The sequence below is a fragment of the Ictalurus punctatus genome, chromosome 13 (assembly GCF_001660625.3).
Source record: "Ictalurus punctatus breed USDA103 chromosome 13, Coco_2.0, whole genome shotgun sequence".
Lineage (NCBI taxonomy): Eukaryota > Metazoa > Chordata > Actinopteri > Siluriformes > Ictaluridae > Ictalurus > Ictalurus punctatus.
In genome coordinates this window covers 14612550-14627991 of record NC_030428.2, presented here as the reverse complement: position 1 = coordinate 14627991, position 15442 = coordinate 14612550, and the positions used below count along the sequence as shown (strand labels likewise).

General features: G+C 37.8%; 1 protein-coding gene and 1 long non-coding RNA gene across 2 annotated transcripts in view; one reads left to right on the top strand and one right to left on the bottom strand.

Moving 5' to 3' along the window:
• nrg3b (neuregulin 3b) overlaps positions 1-6292 on the top strand; it is a 163653-nt gene extending 157361 nt beyond the window's left edge. The window contains exons 7-9 of the mRNA XM_017483692.3: positions 2237-2343; positions 2853-3020; positions 4663-6292. Coding sequence (XP_017339181.1) covers positions 2237-2343; positions 2853-3020; positions 4663-5290 — 903 coding nt within the window. The 3' untranslated portion in view covers positions 5291-6292. The remainder of the gene's footprint in view (positions 1-2236; positions 2344-2852; positions 3021-4662) is intronic.
• On the bottom strand, positions 1067-14078 carry LOC108273973 (uncharacterized). The gene is made up of 3 exons (XR_006983507.2): positions 13899-14078; positions 2232-2398; positions 1067-1767 (listed from the first exon to the last, which is right to left on the bottom strand). It is a non-coding gene; the product is annotated as an uncharacterized LOC108273973 (long non-coding RNA).
• Positions 14079-15442: the final 1364 nt, after the last annotated feature.

The following is a 15442-nucleotide window of genomic DNA, read 5'->3' as shown; positions in this document are numbered from 1 at the left end:
TGTCCAGGACTGGCCATCCCAGCAAATACAGGCAAATTCAGTCTCCAAGAAGCCCAAAATTTCATCACAGGATCTGCTAGTAAGTCTTGCAACTGTTGGTGTCAAAGTGCTTCTGTTGCAAAAAATGCTTCTGCAATCAGAAAGAGATTGTACAAATTTGACCTGCATGGGAGGCATGCCAGGAAAAAGCCTTTTCAAGACTACAGTTTGCCAATGAGCATATAGGCAAAGACCAGCCCTTTTAGAATAATGTGTTCTGGACAGACAAATCAAATATAGAGTTGTTTGGCCACAGCAACAGCAGACATGTTTGACCAAAGACAGATTTTCAGGAGAGGCAACTCATACCAACTATAAAGAATGGTGGTGGAAATGTTGTGGTTTGGGGTTGTTTCACTGCCTCAGGTACTTGACATCTTGCATTCATTGATTCAACTATGAATTCTGCATCATATCAAAGAGTGCTTGAAGATAATGTGAGGCCATCTGTCCGAAAGCTGAAGTTGAACCGAAAGTGGACGTTTCAACAGGATAATGATCCTAAGCACACTAGCAAATCCACCACAGAATGACTCAAAAAGAAGAAATGGAAGGTTATGGAATGGCCTAGTCTAAGCCTGGACTTGAATCCCATTGAAATGTTGTGGGGGATTTGAAATGGGCAGTGCATGCAAGAAAACCCTCAAACAACTTGCAACTGAAAGAATATTGCATGGAAGAGTGGTCAAAATTTCCAGCAAGCCTGGAGGACAATTATGCAAAACACCTACAAGAAGTTATTTCTGCTAAAGGGGGCAATACTAGCTTCTAAGGCCAAGGGTGTACTTACTTTTTCACATAATAATATCACACCTATTGATAATTCTGTTGAATAAATGATTGAAAAAGCTCATTTTCCTTGTGGTTTTGTTCAAGTATATCAACTTTATTAATAGGAACTGTTTCAAAGATGATCAAATGTTGTAAAAAATATATATATATATATATATATATATATATATATATATATATATATATATATATATATATATATATATATATATATATATATAATACAGCCAACAATTTCCATGGGGAGTACTTTTAATTCATTATATTGATATTGTAAACAAAAATCTATAACTTCATTCATGCCTCATTTTTATTTCACAGCAAAGGTAGTCTTTATACTTTACGATGTTATTGTAGCCATGTGTGAGATATCACAAAAGCTTCGTGTAGGTTTTATATAGCCACATCAACACTGCTTTTAAGTAAAGTATTGGTACAGTAATACATCTCCACCCATACGTGATGAAAATGTATCATTTCCTCAAATACACAAATATACAATTGTATCAAAAGGATTGTCCCAAAAGGCCTACATGTCTGGCACTGTGTTAACTTTCAAGTGAGTGTGAATCTGCATGTTCCAAACTCTCACAAAGTTCCTGCAATTATACTGGTGAGACCAATAGCTCTGTTCCCGGTAGAGCATTCTCACCCAGCTGAGGATTTGAGAGGGTGGCCAGAAATGATCCAATTTTCCTGCTGGAGAGAATAAAAATGCTAACAGGTCCCTGAGGAGGCACAAGTGTTAGGATGACACACTTTATCAGCTGCAAGGCTTCACACTAGTTTTAAGTGAAACCCAGTAGCTTTAATGATGTTCCACAGGACAAAGGAGGCAAATGTGTGTCACTTACTAGAATAAGAGCATTATCTGGTAACTCAGACGACTTTAGGGGGCATCTCAGGCTGCTTTCTCAATAGTCTCCATGTTCTGGCCTGTTGAAAGATAATGGTTTTAATTTTGGAGGAGAAAAAAGAGGATGAAAGATATTCTTTAGGAATCCATTAATGTAATCTTGTCCGGGATTAGTTCCCGACTCATGCAGAAGGACCGAGAAAGTCGACAGGGAGTGTAATCAGAGAGTGTCTCTCTTAATCTGCTGTTTAAACGTAACGTCTAATTAACGTGGCTTTCCTCTCGCTGAGGGGACGTATATCATTGAATGAACTACATTCTGACTCACTGCATAGTCTATAATCCACTATTCCATCTTTAGCACTGAAGAGTCAAGAGCATGTGTGTGTGTGTGTGTGTGTGTGTGTGTGTGTAAGAGTGAAAGAAATTGAAGGCTGGATCTATTGAATGACAGGAGAATGTGGAAGTGAAGTTCTACAAAGCAGAACAGTGTCACAGCAGTACCGTTTAACCTTTAGAAACATATCACCTGTCATCTTCTTACCACAGTGCTGCAAAGCCCATGGGTCATCCCTGACACCAGGCCACAGTACAGGATCCAATGATTCCAAAGTCTCTTCACCGAATCAGAGCAGCAGTCTGGAGAAAAGTTGCAGGTAATTTCCTGTTTTTACCTCCCTTGCTTGCTTTCTTCCTCTTCCAATGCATATACTGTACATGAGAACAGAGAAGAATTAATCAGTTCCTATGTCACCATATGTTCACACAAACAAGTGCAAAGATAAATAATACTAAAAAGAATTGTTGTGTGAGTATGGTTTATTTTAAGTCTGTTAAAATGCATTCCTCAATGACATCCTTGCTTGTGATTTACAGTTGACAGGAGGCATATGAACTGAATGTATAATTGACATTCTTCAGCCTGACACATTGCAAATCATGCTTAATGAACTATTCTGTGCTTTGCTTGCTTTTTAACAATTCAGCTGTTTTTTTTTTTCAGTCATATGCATGCACATTGAGCAAACACAGATTTCAAATGTATTTCATATTTTATCATAAAAAAAAACGTATATGAGCAGATTGTCTGAGTGTGTAATAATGCCGTCTTTTAAGTTATTTTAGCTGAGTTCTCCTTTCAGCTTTGTGCCTCTGTTTGTTTTAGTCCTGCTGCAAAACAGAAGATATCCAATCATCGACCTGTGTCACGATGGACACCACCCATCTCTAGAGCAGGACACTATCTAACTGGAGGATCAAAGGATTCTATTCATAGCTACAAACATCTCCGAGAGGTGGAGTCCACAGATGCTACGTTAGAATCTCTCAGACGGTATGTATGTACAGTAGGTCTCTCCACTCTTTGATGAATTTATTCATACTGATAGAATTTCTGTAAAGTATTACAAATAAGTCAGACATGATAAGACATGGTTCTGTGTAAGAGTCTAAAGCTAAAAGTTAAGATTGCAAATAAAAATTGCCTCAGTAACATTAAAGCCTCTGAGAATGAAGTGCTTACACACGAGATTTTCAACTGCTGTCAACATGATCCAACTTCACAGTGAGTCATAAACTCATCTCACACCGAGCTCTTTTATTTTGCCCTATTTCCATAATTTGCATTCGTAAACCGTGTGCTTTGGAGTTTTGCCTTCAAGGGTTTTGATGCGATCTTCCCCATGTCTCAGCACTAAGACATACTCATACACACTGTGAAACTTGCGTCAGTGTCTCAGCAGAAAGATACTATATTGGTAATTAATGTAAACCATATGCATGAATCAGACTTCCGTCCTGCACTGAAGCTCATAATGCTGCTGCTGTAAATCTTCAGTTATTATTAGCATTATTCATAATTAAGAACTGATAAACTTGCACCCTGTTTTTGATTAGTTGGGGCTAGGGCGAGGAACAGGCAGGCAAGCTTGCACTGACCTATTTCTAGACTTAACAACCTTAAAACATCAACATCACCCCTAAACCTCCCCTGTTGCCATGGAGACACCCTCTGGTCTCCAGGAATATGGATTCAGAAGGAAGTGTGAAAGAGAGAAAGAAAAGAACAGTAGGAAATAAAGACAGTGATGAGAATAGGATATACATATGATCCTGTTATAGTTGATCCCTATATAACATGGATATATATTGGGAATAGACTGGATATTTATGTGTCCAACTGCCGCTAGCATGTCCTTTATGAAACAGAACTGTTTTATACTCTGTTATTAGGCTTTACTGTCAAATAACAACTCTAGTGTTTAGATTAGTATTTAGGGCAACCATATCTGTTTTATTATTCAATATTTCTTTAACACTAAGGCTTAGGCTTCTGTTATACTTCATTGAAATTCTGAATATTATTACCCTCCCATAATTCTGTATGTGGATGGCTAGAGTTAGAAGAGTAGGTAATTGGGTCGAGGTCCTGCAGTTGTGCTGCCTTAAAAATCATGACAGATAAAAAGCAGGCAGGAGTCTCTGGGACTTTACTTGACACAAACTTTGAATAACCTGCTTTGGTCTTTTGGGCACATCCCAGGAATCGTGTTCATTATTCCAGGGAGCTGTCCCAGTTTAGAGCTGTGTGCTATCTAGGTTCTTCGGGCTGTTGTCGGACAAGGTGTGTAAGGTGTGATAAGGCATCTGAGCATGCAAATTGAAAAGCCATCCTTCAAATGTAGTAGTCCGATTTGGTATTCATCAGTTCACAGGGCCAAATAAGGGGCACTCAAGCTTTGATATAATGACTTAAATTTCAGATAAAGCTTTCACAGGAGGGAGAAAGTCCAAATTTAATGTTAATGCTGTCAAAGGAAGGTAGCCTGACTTGTGGATTATGAATAATTACACAGAGATTTGACATTACCACTACCCCAGCATGGTTTAGCCAAAGGGACAAGTGAAAAAGATTCAAGAAATGGGGAAAAATACTTCACAGAAGGGCTAATCCACACTTTATTTTCTCTCTCTAGGTGTCACTCCCAAACTGTAGGTAATCAGTACAGCCGCTCCTTTCTCAACATACAGACTGAAGCCTTTGCCCATTCCAGAGAAAGGGTGACCCTGGCTAATGTTCCTTGCACTCGTCTAGATCAGGGAACAGCATTTCCTCCTCCTTCTCACCGTGCCTGCTCTGTTCCCATCATCCCCTCTGTCCAGGCATCCAACCCGGAGGACAGGGCCGAGGATCGAAGCACCACGATGTTGCATTGTAAGGATGGAGCTTCTGCTAGCCAAACTATCAATTCAGAGACTGAAATAGGGTCATTGTCAAAATGCAGCCAGGGGTCACATGCACTGGGGAATCAAACCAAACACAAAAGCCTTGTCACTTACACGACAGCTTTGGGACCACGTACAGAGTCCACTATGGCAAAGACTGTCATTTCTATAACTGTACTGGGATCAGGGAAGGAGCATGTGCACCACTCCTCCAATTCATCCAAATCCACTGGAAGTCTAGAGCATGTCCAGTCCACTCATGAGGAAAAAGAGGAGCAGGGGGCTGCTTTTCACAATTCACTTATCAGGAGAGAGAGAGACTGCCACATTTCCACTGAGCCTAATAGTCTGTCCAGTCTCACAGCCTCTAAAAGCTGATTGGATAAATTCATAGGAACACACTAACACAAAAACAGTGGAGTTGGAAAGAATGAAACACTAAAATCCATGAAGGTCTATTCCTTCACCCTCACCTCCCTTTTACTGACACAAGACTTACTCTCTAATCTCTGTTACTCTATTGTGGACTTCAGCAAGAACTTGCAATGACAGAATTCAGAACACTGGATACCTGAAAATACAATGTGAATAAATTATGAAATGATATAATGACTGTCGTTGGGATATTGATTTAAAGAGGCATTGAAGAAGATTAAAAAAAAAAAAAAAAAAAAAAAAAAAAAGATTTATATGCCACTATTTAACAAAAATGCTTCTACTTAGAAACCAAATAGTGTGTCATCTCTATGTTGTTTCTCTATTGTAAAAAAAAAAAAAGAAAAGAAAAGAAAATCTAATAGATGTCATAACTATATGTATGTCATATATGGAATATATATGGCATACAACAAGACAAAAAATAAAGATGCAGAATATGATGAACAGGAAGCTTTTCATTTCCAACAGCTCTGCCATCCTAAGACATAACACAGTTCAAGTTTGTCTTTTCTCTGTTTTTGCTTGAGGACGTGAAGACGTGAGTTTGGTGCTTTATGAATAAAATCTCTATGTCACCTTGTGATTTGATCAGAGAGTGTCTCCACACACTGGCGAGTATTACACAGTGATCAATGCTCTATTTCCTGCCACCCACTCTATGCATGGCAGACATATATCTGCAGCTATCACTGGCACAAATCTACAAAACGTGCCAATAGGAAGATAGTCAGTCACCAGTGCTGTCTCCATGGCAACAAAGACCCGTGGAATCAGATAGTCCTCACAAGCTCGAGCTGCCCTGCATCCACCAGAGCATACTGTCAGCAGATTTAATCATTTACTTGTTTATCATCCACAAAAGTAGCTCCCCTAATTAAACCTAGACTCATTATTTTGCATCAGCTATTTTCAAACTGCAAAAAGGGAGCAAGAAGTTTTTAACTAGCCTTTTTTTTTTCTTCAGGTGAGAATGTTTTTCAGTGGAATTAATCAGCAAAAATATTAAAGACTGGTGGCATTGATGTCTCTGCTCATGTTTAGCCTTCAACAAAAAAGCTAGAAGAATGATGCAGCTTGAGCATGAATATTAAAACACATTACAACCAAAATGCAACCAAAATAATGGCTCTGGGACTGGCATCATTCCATAAGAATAACATGTGGTTTCTTCTTCATGTGGTCTGAGCAGGAAGCAATGTAATAGTCAACCTTTATGGAAAAATCACATGAAAAAAATGTGTGAAGGCTCATTTCACCATGTTATGCCCTGAAAATGAAATCCAAACTCAAGTAAATCCATATGAAATCATTTGAATGATGTGATATAATACTGTATTATCACATGTGAAAAGTAAAAACACATGCCCTGCTTGTGAAAAATTAATGTGAAAATACATTAATCATGTGAAACAATAGTGTAAAAAATAATGATAATAATAATAATAATAAAAATAAAGACACATGCACTACATCTGGAAAGTTCACATGTGAAAAATTTCCCATAACATGTGACTTGTTTTCAAAACCAAGTGGAAAAATGTATACATGTATATAAACCATGTAATTATTCATGTGTGACTTTTCTATAAGGGAATTATTTGAGAGAAAGATAATTACTTGTCTCAACTTGTTTGGTGCAATAATCTATAGATTCATGAATGAATCAATATAATGTTAAATAGTAATAGCTCAATTTTTACTCCGCAAAGAACATATCTTGTAAAGCTTCTAATGTCTAAAGAGTATTAGCTGGACGACAATATGATTATTGTTACAACACTGTGTTGTTGCCTCTTTCTCAATTTGATCATCCATTATCTATATCTATTGACGTAGGCAAGTTAATTTCCTAGGGAGACGTTAGGGAGCTAACAATATGAGGAACGGAAAGGGCCAAGCCACAGAGACTGGTCAGAAATGAGCACAGTGCAGTGGTAGAACAGTGTGAGAGTAGACACAATGAGGGCAGGAGAAGGAAGTAAGATGTACTGTATCTGTCGCCTGAAATGAGCAGCAGTGTCTCTGTGAAATGGTGCTGCATGTTTAATATGCTGCATTAACTGGCTGACCCCTACATCTCCTCTCTGCAGAGGTTGTCATCTCAAATCTCTCTTCAAAATTGGTGCTCGTGAATGCTGGTGCAGGTTGGAATTACATATAGGCTTGACTTTCCAATTGTGTGAGACGGACTGGAGCAAAGTGTGAGAGACAATGGAGCTAACTGCATATAAAGGAATTCTGTCAGCTTTGGGATTCACCTTCCTCAACTCCTTGGGCAGTGGCAGCTTGTCCACAGAGGCAGACAGGGTAGAGGCCAACCATTTATATCAGTTGTTTAACAAATGTTAATCTTCAGCCTTCTAAAGTCCTTATTCACAACTCCATTAATTTTACATTTTAAATTAAATACTAATGAACTCTTTTGAGTGACCCAAAAAATTAAGAAAGTGTCACTATTTGACAGATACAACCTGTTGATTCGCTCACCTATCTAGTTGCAGGGCGCTTCCCTACTTGGCTTTAATAGACTTATTAATGCACCTAGTGGTCAAAACTGGGAACTGCAACAAGCGCTTATAGGAGTCCATTGGGGTGCAGGTAGTCTCTGTCCCACACTCGCTTTCAAGTGAAGAAGGAACAGCAAACAAAACAGTTAATGACAGGCTAGTTTAAAAAATACTCTGCAGCCTCCAATATCTTGTTTTACAGCAAATAATTGGAACTAAATCTAATAATTTTCCACAAAATACAAAATGTATGGCATTTGGCAGATGTCCTTAACCAGAGTGACTTACATTTAACTCATTTATACAACTAAGCAATTGAGGGTTTAAGAGCCTTGCTCAAGGGCCAAACAGTGGTCGCTTGAACTCCTGACATTCTGATCAGTAACCCAGAGCCTTTAACCACTGAGCCACCACTGCCCCAGATAGTGAACCTGTGCTGTACAGAACCATTACAACTTCAGGATATATTGCAAAGATTGGGAAAGGGAAAGGGGGGTTATGGAGTAATGTCTGTACATCAGAAATGCAGGGGAAACACGCATTTCACACACTGAGAAAAAGAAGAAAATGTCTTCATTTTACATGGCTGTTTTTTTGGCATAGCTTCAAGTCTTTTATGTGGTTTTTGAGATGTAGATGTTGACTCGAAATTTTGCTGAAACCTGTCAATCCTGCTGAACAATATTACCATGAACACAGTTAAACAAATGTGTGTCTAAAACCACTCAAAACAACTTGCTAAACTGTACGCTGGATGACTTTGTTGTCAACTCTCAACTGCTTATTACAAGGTTACTAGACAGTACTAGATATAGATCATAGCATAAGTCAATTATGACAGCTTCACGACTTAATTATGTTTGAGCCTATGTTGTTATTAATGTCATCCTGCCCCACCAAAATCTATGATCATGAGCTGCTGCCATCCTAGAGTCAGGTAAATTATGACACTTGTTCAATATCGGTAAAATAGTTATTATAGAGAACTAGAGTTCATTTCCTACATATTTTAACAGATCTGTATCATGTGACTTTCTGACCTTAATTCCTGAAGTTAGAAAGTCATACATCAATAAAATATACCTTTACTATATTGAATTTTTCATTCATCTTCAGGAACTATTTTATACTGGTCAGCGTCACAGCTGACCTGAAGCGTATCCCAATAACACTGGGTGCCAGGCAAGAGAATGAGATAGAGATGGTACATCAGTCAATCGAAGGGGACCATTCACACATACGCATTCAGACCTAGGGGCAATTTAGATTAGCCAATCTGGCTATCTACTTGTTTTTGAACAGCAGGAGGAAACCAGGGAACCCAGAGGAAAGAGGTGAACATGGAAAGAACATGCAAAACCTTGCAGAGACCCAAGCTCAGGATCAAACTGAGGATTGTGGAGCTGTGAAGTGCCAAAGTTTCATAAAAGCAAGCTAAGTGACAACCTGTACATGTATCTCCAGAAACAACTGACATAGCTTATAATGCATTAACTTTAAATTAAAATTTTAATCCTGTCATAGCTTGTGGCAACATACCATATGTAATTTTGAAAAGAAAAATGTTTAAAAACCCACTGTTATATTAAAAACAAAAGTATGTCTATGAACATGGTATGAGACTGGTACGGATATGATATGAGACTCATGGTACAGTACCTTGCATAGCATAGCCTTACACGTCTTTTGAAAGTCCTCTACTAACTCATGTAGAAAAGAGTTGATAATGGCAATGTGATTCTCCATATGGGCATAATAAGAAAGATGTTGTAGAGCATGCAGATACACTATAGCAAAGCTGAGGTAGGTAGGGGTAACATCATGCATAGCTGAAAAAAAAAAATCCAGAAAATGACAGTATGAACTAGCTCTCGGTGAGATTTTCTAAGAAATTTGTAGAGAAGTAAATTGATTATTTATAATTTCATAGATTCTTTTGAAATACAATTTGTGAAGGACTGGAAACTGTATGCTCCAATTTACTACTTACAAAATTTGAATTACACAACATTTGATCAGGTCTGGTTGTTTCAAAGAGGGAAACCATCTTATTATAGACATCATAAATATTATAAAATAAATATCAACTTAAATCAATCAATCATTTAATCTTATTTGAAACATGTCTCAAATAACCTTGAATATAGCTATGAATGAAATCATGTATCTTCTAAAGATGTAACAATAAAATCTATATTATTCACAAGATTATTTAGAATACAATTTAATACAATTTAATACAATCTGAATCATGGACCTTTAAAAGGTAATATCAAAGCAAATAATATCACTTTTAAACAATCCTTAGATGTTTGCATCAAAATACCATACAGACATAATAATTAATAATAATAATAATAATAATAATAATAATAATAATAATAATAAATAGGAAGCTAATTAGAAGAGAGGTGATTTAGTATATAGTGATTTAGTGTAATAAAGTATTTTTCAAAATGGATTTAACACAGTGGAGTCACTATGCAATAAATAGACTAGATCTGTTAACCTCTGGGTTAATATCAACAAAATTCTAATGCACTTTAGCACATTCACTTTAACGCATATTCAGATTATTATATATATGAAAAGAAAATCTGATATAAAAGATTTTGTCATATTTTGTTTGAAATGACATACAGTTTGACACCTGGCTGAAATATCCCTACATTATGCCCATTCATTATATTACTTTATTAACCAGTGGAATGAATAATGTATTTATGGAATCACTTTACACTGAAAGTATGAAAGTGTGCACAAAGAAATTATATAATGGATGAATACGTAATCTAATATCACCCTTATTAACCTCATATTCTTCTCCACACTAATACTTTAATGCTGAGAATTATTACGCCACAGACATATACTCAAATAAAATTTTCCAACTTAAAAAATAATCCAACTTAAAAAGATTTTTTCCCTTCCTAGAACAGAATAGCAAATATATTCAATTCAGTTTTAGTTGGATAGTGCTTTTAACAATGGGCATTGTCACAAAGCAGCTTTACAGAAATCCGGATATAACATTTTTATTTTAATTTATATGTTATATGTTATAGGGGACACTGTGGTTTAGTGGTTAGCACATTTGCCTAGTACATCCAGGGTTGGGGGTTCAAATCCCACCACTGCCTTGTTTCTAAAGAGCTTGCATGTTCTCCCTGTGCTTTGAGGGCTTCCTCCAGGTACTCCAGTTTCCTCCTCCAGTCCAAGGACATACATTGTAGGCTGGTAGTCATTTCCAAATTGTCCGAGGTGTGTGACTGTGCCCTGTGATGGTTTGGAATCCTGCCTAGAGTGTCCCCTGCCTTGTGCCCCAAGTTCCCTGGGATAGGCTCCAGGCTCCCCCATGACCCTGTGTAGGATAAACAGTATGGAAATTGGATGGATGGAGGTCTCTGCTAAGCCAGCCTCATGTATTATAGTGGCAGTAGAATTGTAATAGAGTTGTCATATTTTAACATTTAGCACATTTTTACCTTTCTCCTTCACTTTCATTCCAATTTTATCATAATAAATGTGCAATGTATTTATAGGTATTTATGGCCAGTCTGATTACACCACACTGGATGTACTTCTTCTCCATGGTCCTAATGCTCCAGCTAAGAAAAATACTATGTTCTTCTTTTACTCCGTTAAAGATGTGTAATGCCTATGATTTTACAAAAAAAAAAAAAAAAAAAAAAAAAAAAAAAAAAAAAAACCTCAATAAGAGAAAGGGTAAAATGCATTAATGTCACGTATCGTGATGGAGCGGAGATAGGACGGATGCAAGTGCAGTATGAACAGTGTTTATTTTAAAGGAGAGACAGGCAGACAGATCCAAAACGTGATCCATAAACGTAATCCACAACAGGCGAAGGTCAGGCAATCGGCAAACAGGCATACACAGGGTTAAACATGAATCAAGGCCGTGGTCACGGAAAACAGGGTCGATAAACAAAACGAGAAACATGAACTATGACGAGGAACTGGGAGCGGATAATCCAGCGTGAACTAACTCTAAACATGGACCGTGACTATGACAACTAAACGAACTAATCTAACTCTATAATAATCTTCCGCGTCGTGTGCTGGGAGGCGCGCGGTATATATGTAGACATGATCAGCGTCTAAACTGCTAGCAGCTGAGGGCAATACAGACACACGTGAAATCCCAGCCAATGACAGAACAGGGAGGAGACATGACAGAAACATAAACAAAACACACGTGTCCAGATGTCACTACTGTCAACAATGGAAAAGCAGGTGCTCGCACATTCGCGCTTAGAGCACGCTGCTTCAAGGGGGAATCATGACAATTGAAGCATAGTGTTTTTGAGTCATCCGGACAAGTCTGTATTGTTATTACACCATCAGACCAGCTTGGGTCAGATTTGGCTGGAATTGTTTAGATACATGTATTATGTCAAGCTCAATCACATCAGACATCATCATGCTCCAACTAACAGCCATGCACATGCAAGTAGATGTAGGAATGCTAGATCTAAATATGTCTACGCAAGTTATAGCCCATATGGCTGTCAATATTCTGCATATTTCTGCATAGAACCTATTGACGTTCCACATTCTTACTTGGTCATTGCTTCTTGGACCTTTGTCCTTTTCAACAAGTCTAAGCTGTGCTTTCCAAACCTAGGTTTTCCTGTTTTTTTCTTAAGTTTCTAGTTTATTGTCCCCTGTATATGAGTTCCCATAGCTAATCTTTTGGTTCATGAATATGCATTCCCCTGCGTTTGACACATCGGTCTGTGTTTAACCCCTTCTCACTGTGCTTCCTGAAGAAGAAGAAAACAGAACATTGACACAGAATCATTTCTGCTGTTCTGATTTTGCAGCTCTTATGCAGAGTCACTTATTAACAGTGACTGTGACTAGAGTCCTTTCATGCTCAAGTGCTTCTTTGCAGTCTGCACAGCCATAAGATGCCCACCTGGACCCACAGCAAGGCCACAAATTACTCCCAATGTAGTGTTGAAGGATGACCCAGCTGAAGCCCAGAAATCACGCAGCTGATGGCAGCATAACTGACGGCTCATCCTTTTGTACTTCAATCAGATGCATATATCTCTTTCTTTATTTCTCTCTCCCTGTAGCCCACACACTCATCCTGCCTTATTATACTAATTAACCTCAACACAAAAAAACAACAACACATCCTGGCCCAGACCGACAGCCGTGCTGAGGAGTGGTGCAGAGAGTGCTGTTTAAACGAATCAGACATCATATCTGCTTCAATTAGCAGAAGAACAGGATGCATCTACCATGGGAAATGTTTGCTTTCTTTCTTTCTCTTCAGAGAATTTGAGAAAGAAATACAGAGGGGTTGCATCTGTATTAAAAGCAGAAAAGAAAATAGAACATAACACAAATTTTGTCTAGACATAAGAGCATCACTTACACATGAACAGTCATCACATTTAGTGTCATCGTTTGTAGGAAGGAAGGAATATCTAAGATCTGTCCAAGACTAATTATTTAAGATAGCATTAAGATCAGTTCTAGTCGTTTCTAGTCAGTTCTAGTAGTTTTCATTTTGTAAAATCCTAATATCATTGAATGATTTAAAATGATTTCCCTGTATTAGCTTTCTTGCTCCATTTCTGTGCTAACAGTCTTGTGGGATTTAATCCTGTCTTTTATTAACTTAATTCTTAGATAAACAATCTGAAATGAGCTGTTTCCAATTTTGTTTGCAAAAATGTCAATAAAAGCGAGCAGGTGAGTAGGAACTAGGATTAATGACGATTAAAAGATTGAATTATTAATCGCTCATTGTCCTATAGTTTTTAATGCTCGAAGTGTGTAGAAGGCTTATGCACTAATTAATGGTATCACCAGTTAATAAGTGCTTTTATTAGACGTTTTGGTTTTGTCAATTGTCATTTTTTGTCTTTCACATGTTCACAAGTTATGCAGCATGCTGTACATTGTGGCAGGTTATTGTTATATTACCATAAATTAAGTTATCTGTGTAAAAATTCAATGCTTTGAAGTAAAGGAATGGAAATAATACAATTCATAAAATAGCCTACCGTTGGGGTCCAAGTTGCATACTTGGTCCTGTCATACCTATGCTATGCACCTGTCCAGAGTCTGGGCTCCTATGAGGTAGTTTGTGTGTGCATGCGTGCTAGCTGTGTGCAGGGACAGCTGGCTTGGCTAACAGGCAGCGGGGGAGGCGAGGTAAGGAGACGTCCTCTGACATGCTGAGAAGAGAGAAAAAAAGCAGGGCTCTGTGGAGACATTAAACATTCTGCAATTCACTTACGATTCACAAGACATATGGCAAATTGGTATGAATGTACTTTCAACAACTGTAAGAAAGTGGATTTGAGGAATGTAAGGTGGAAAAAACAATACAGAATCAGAGACATAAAGCCATGAGAACTCTAAGGTGTGAATGCGATGTACGCATACAAAAATGCTCTCCTGACTGTCAACCCATTGTCCTCCATCTGTCTCATTCCATATGCCATATAGGGATATTTGTGACACCATTACCTTGTCATTATTCTACATCCACTTCTTTTCATGGCCCTTCCTTTATAAAACACCATATGCTCCATATGATATTTTCTCTTCAAATATCCCCAAACCTCTTCCTATAAATAGAAGGAAATACAGGATCAGAGCATATAATCTGACACTTGGTCACACTTGGAGAATTTGGGGGTTAAGGGCAAAAGGACAGTGGCTCTGTCTTCAGGCTCAACCTCATCAGCTCACATGTGCAGGTCCTTAGCCACTAGGCTACCTCCACTACCAGCAACCATTTGCTCACAGGAAGGTCCATAGAGCCAAAACCATTGAGCCACGGGCAGGCTCTGCTCATCTTGGAAGCCATGATTATGTGCTGAGAAAAAGATAAGGGGACAAGGCTTAAAGCAAACGTCCTCTTTACTTACAGATGACAGCATTATGAGTAGATGAGCAGCCCCTAGTGGTCAAAATTGTTTGTGATGACCTTAAACAAGATTAGGTGTGATTCAACAGCAGTTCCCAGTGGTGGTAAATAATGTGAAGAAACAGATGTGAAATCCACATGAACTGGCACAGCTTTGCTGATAATTATGGAAACAAGTTGATGGAAAAGTCACTACTAAATGCATCAAATTTCTGAGTAAGATGTAACAAAGGCATAGGTGAGCAGAACTGTCTAAGCCTGTGTCATCAATATTCTCATCTCTACTGTATATGCAACTCAACTATTCTTAAAAATAAATTAATTAATTAATTAAAATGAAGGTTACTTCGTGCTTATACTCTTAAACTTGGCTTGGAGCCTGGACCATCACCAGGACTCAAAGCAGAGTCTTAACTTGATTCATGGCTCCTTGGATGCCTGAATAGGATTGAGGGTGGCATTTGATTCTTATTATCAGCATTATAGCATTTGATTTTTGCTATCTATTAAGATCTAATAAGAAAGAAGACTTTAAGAGATTATGTAGTTTCTACAGAAAATGCTTGGAATAATAAAATAGTAAAAGCTTATTGGATGATGAAAAGAATACTCATCATAATACTAGCATAATCTTTAATAGTAGTAGAAAGTTTACACCTCAACAATCATAAA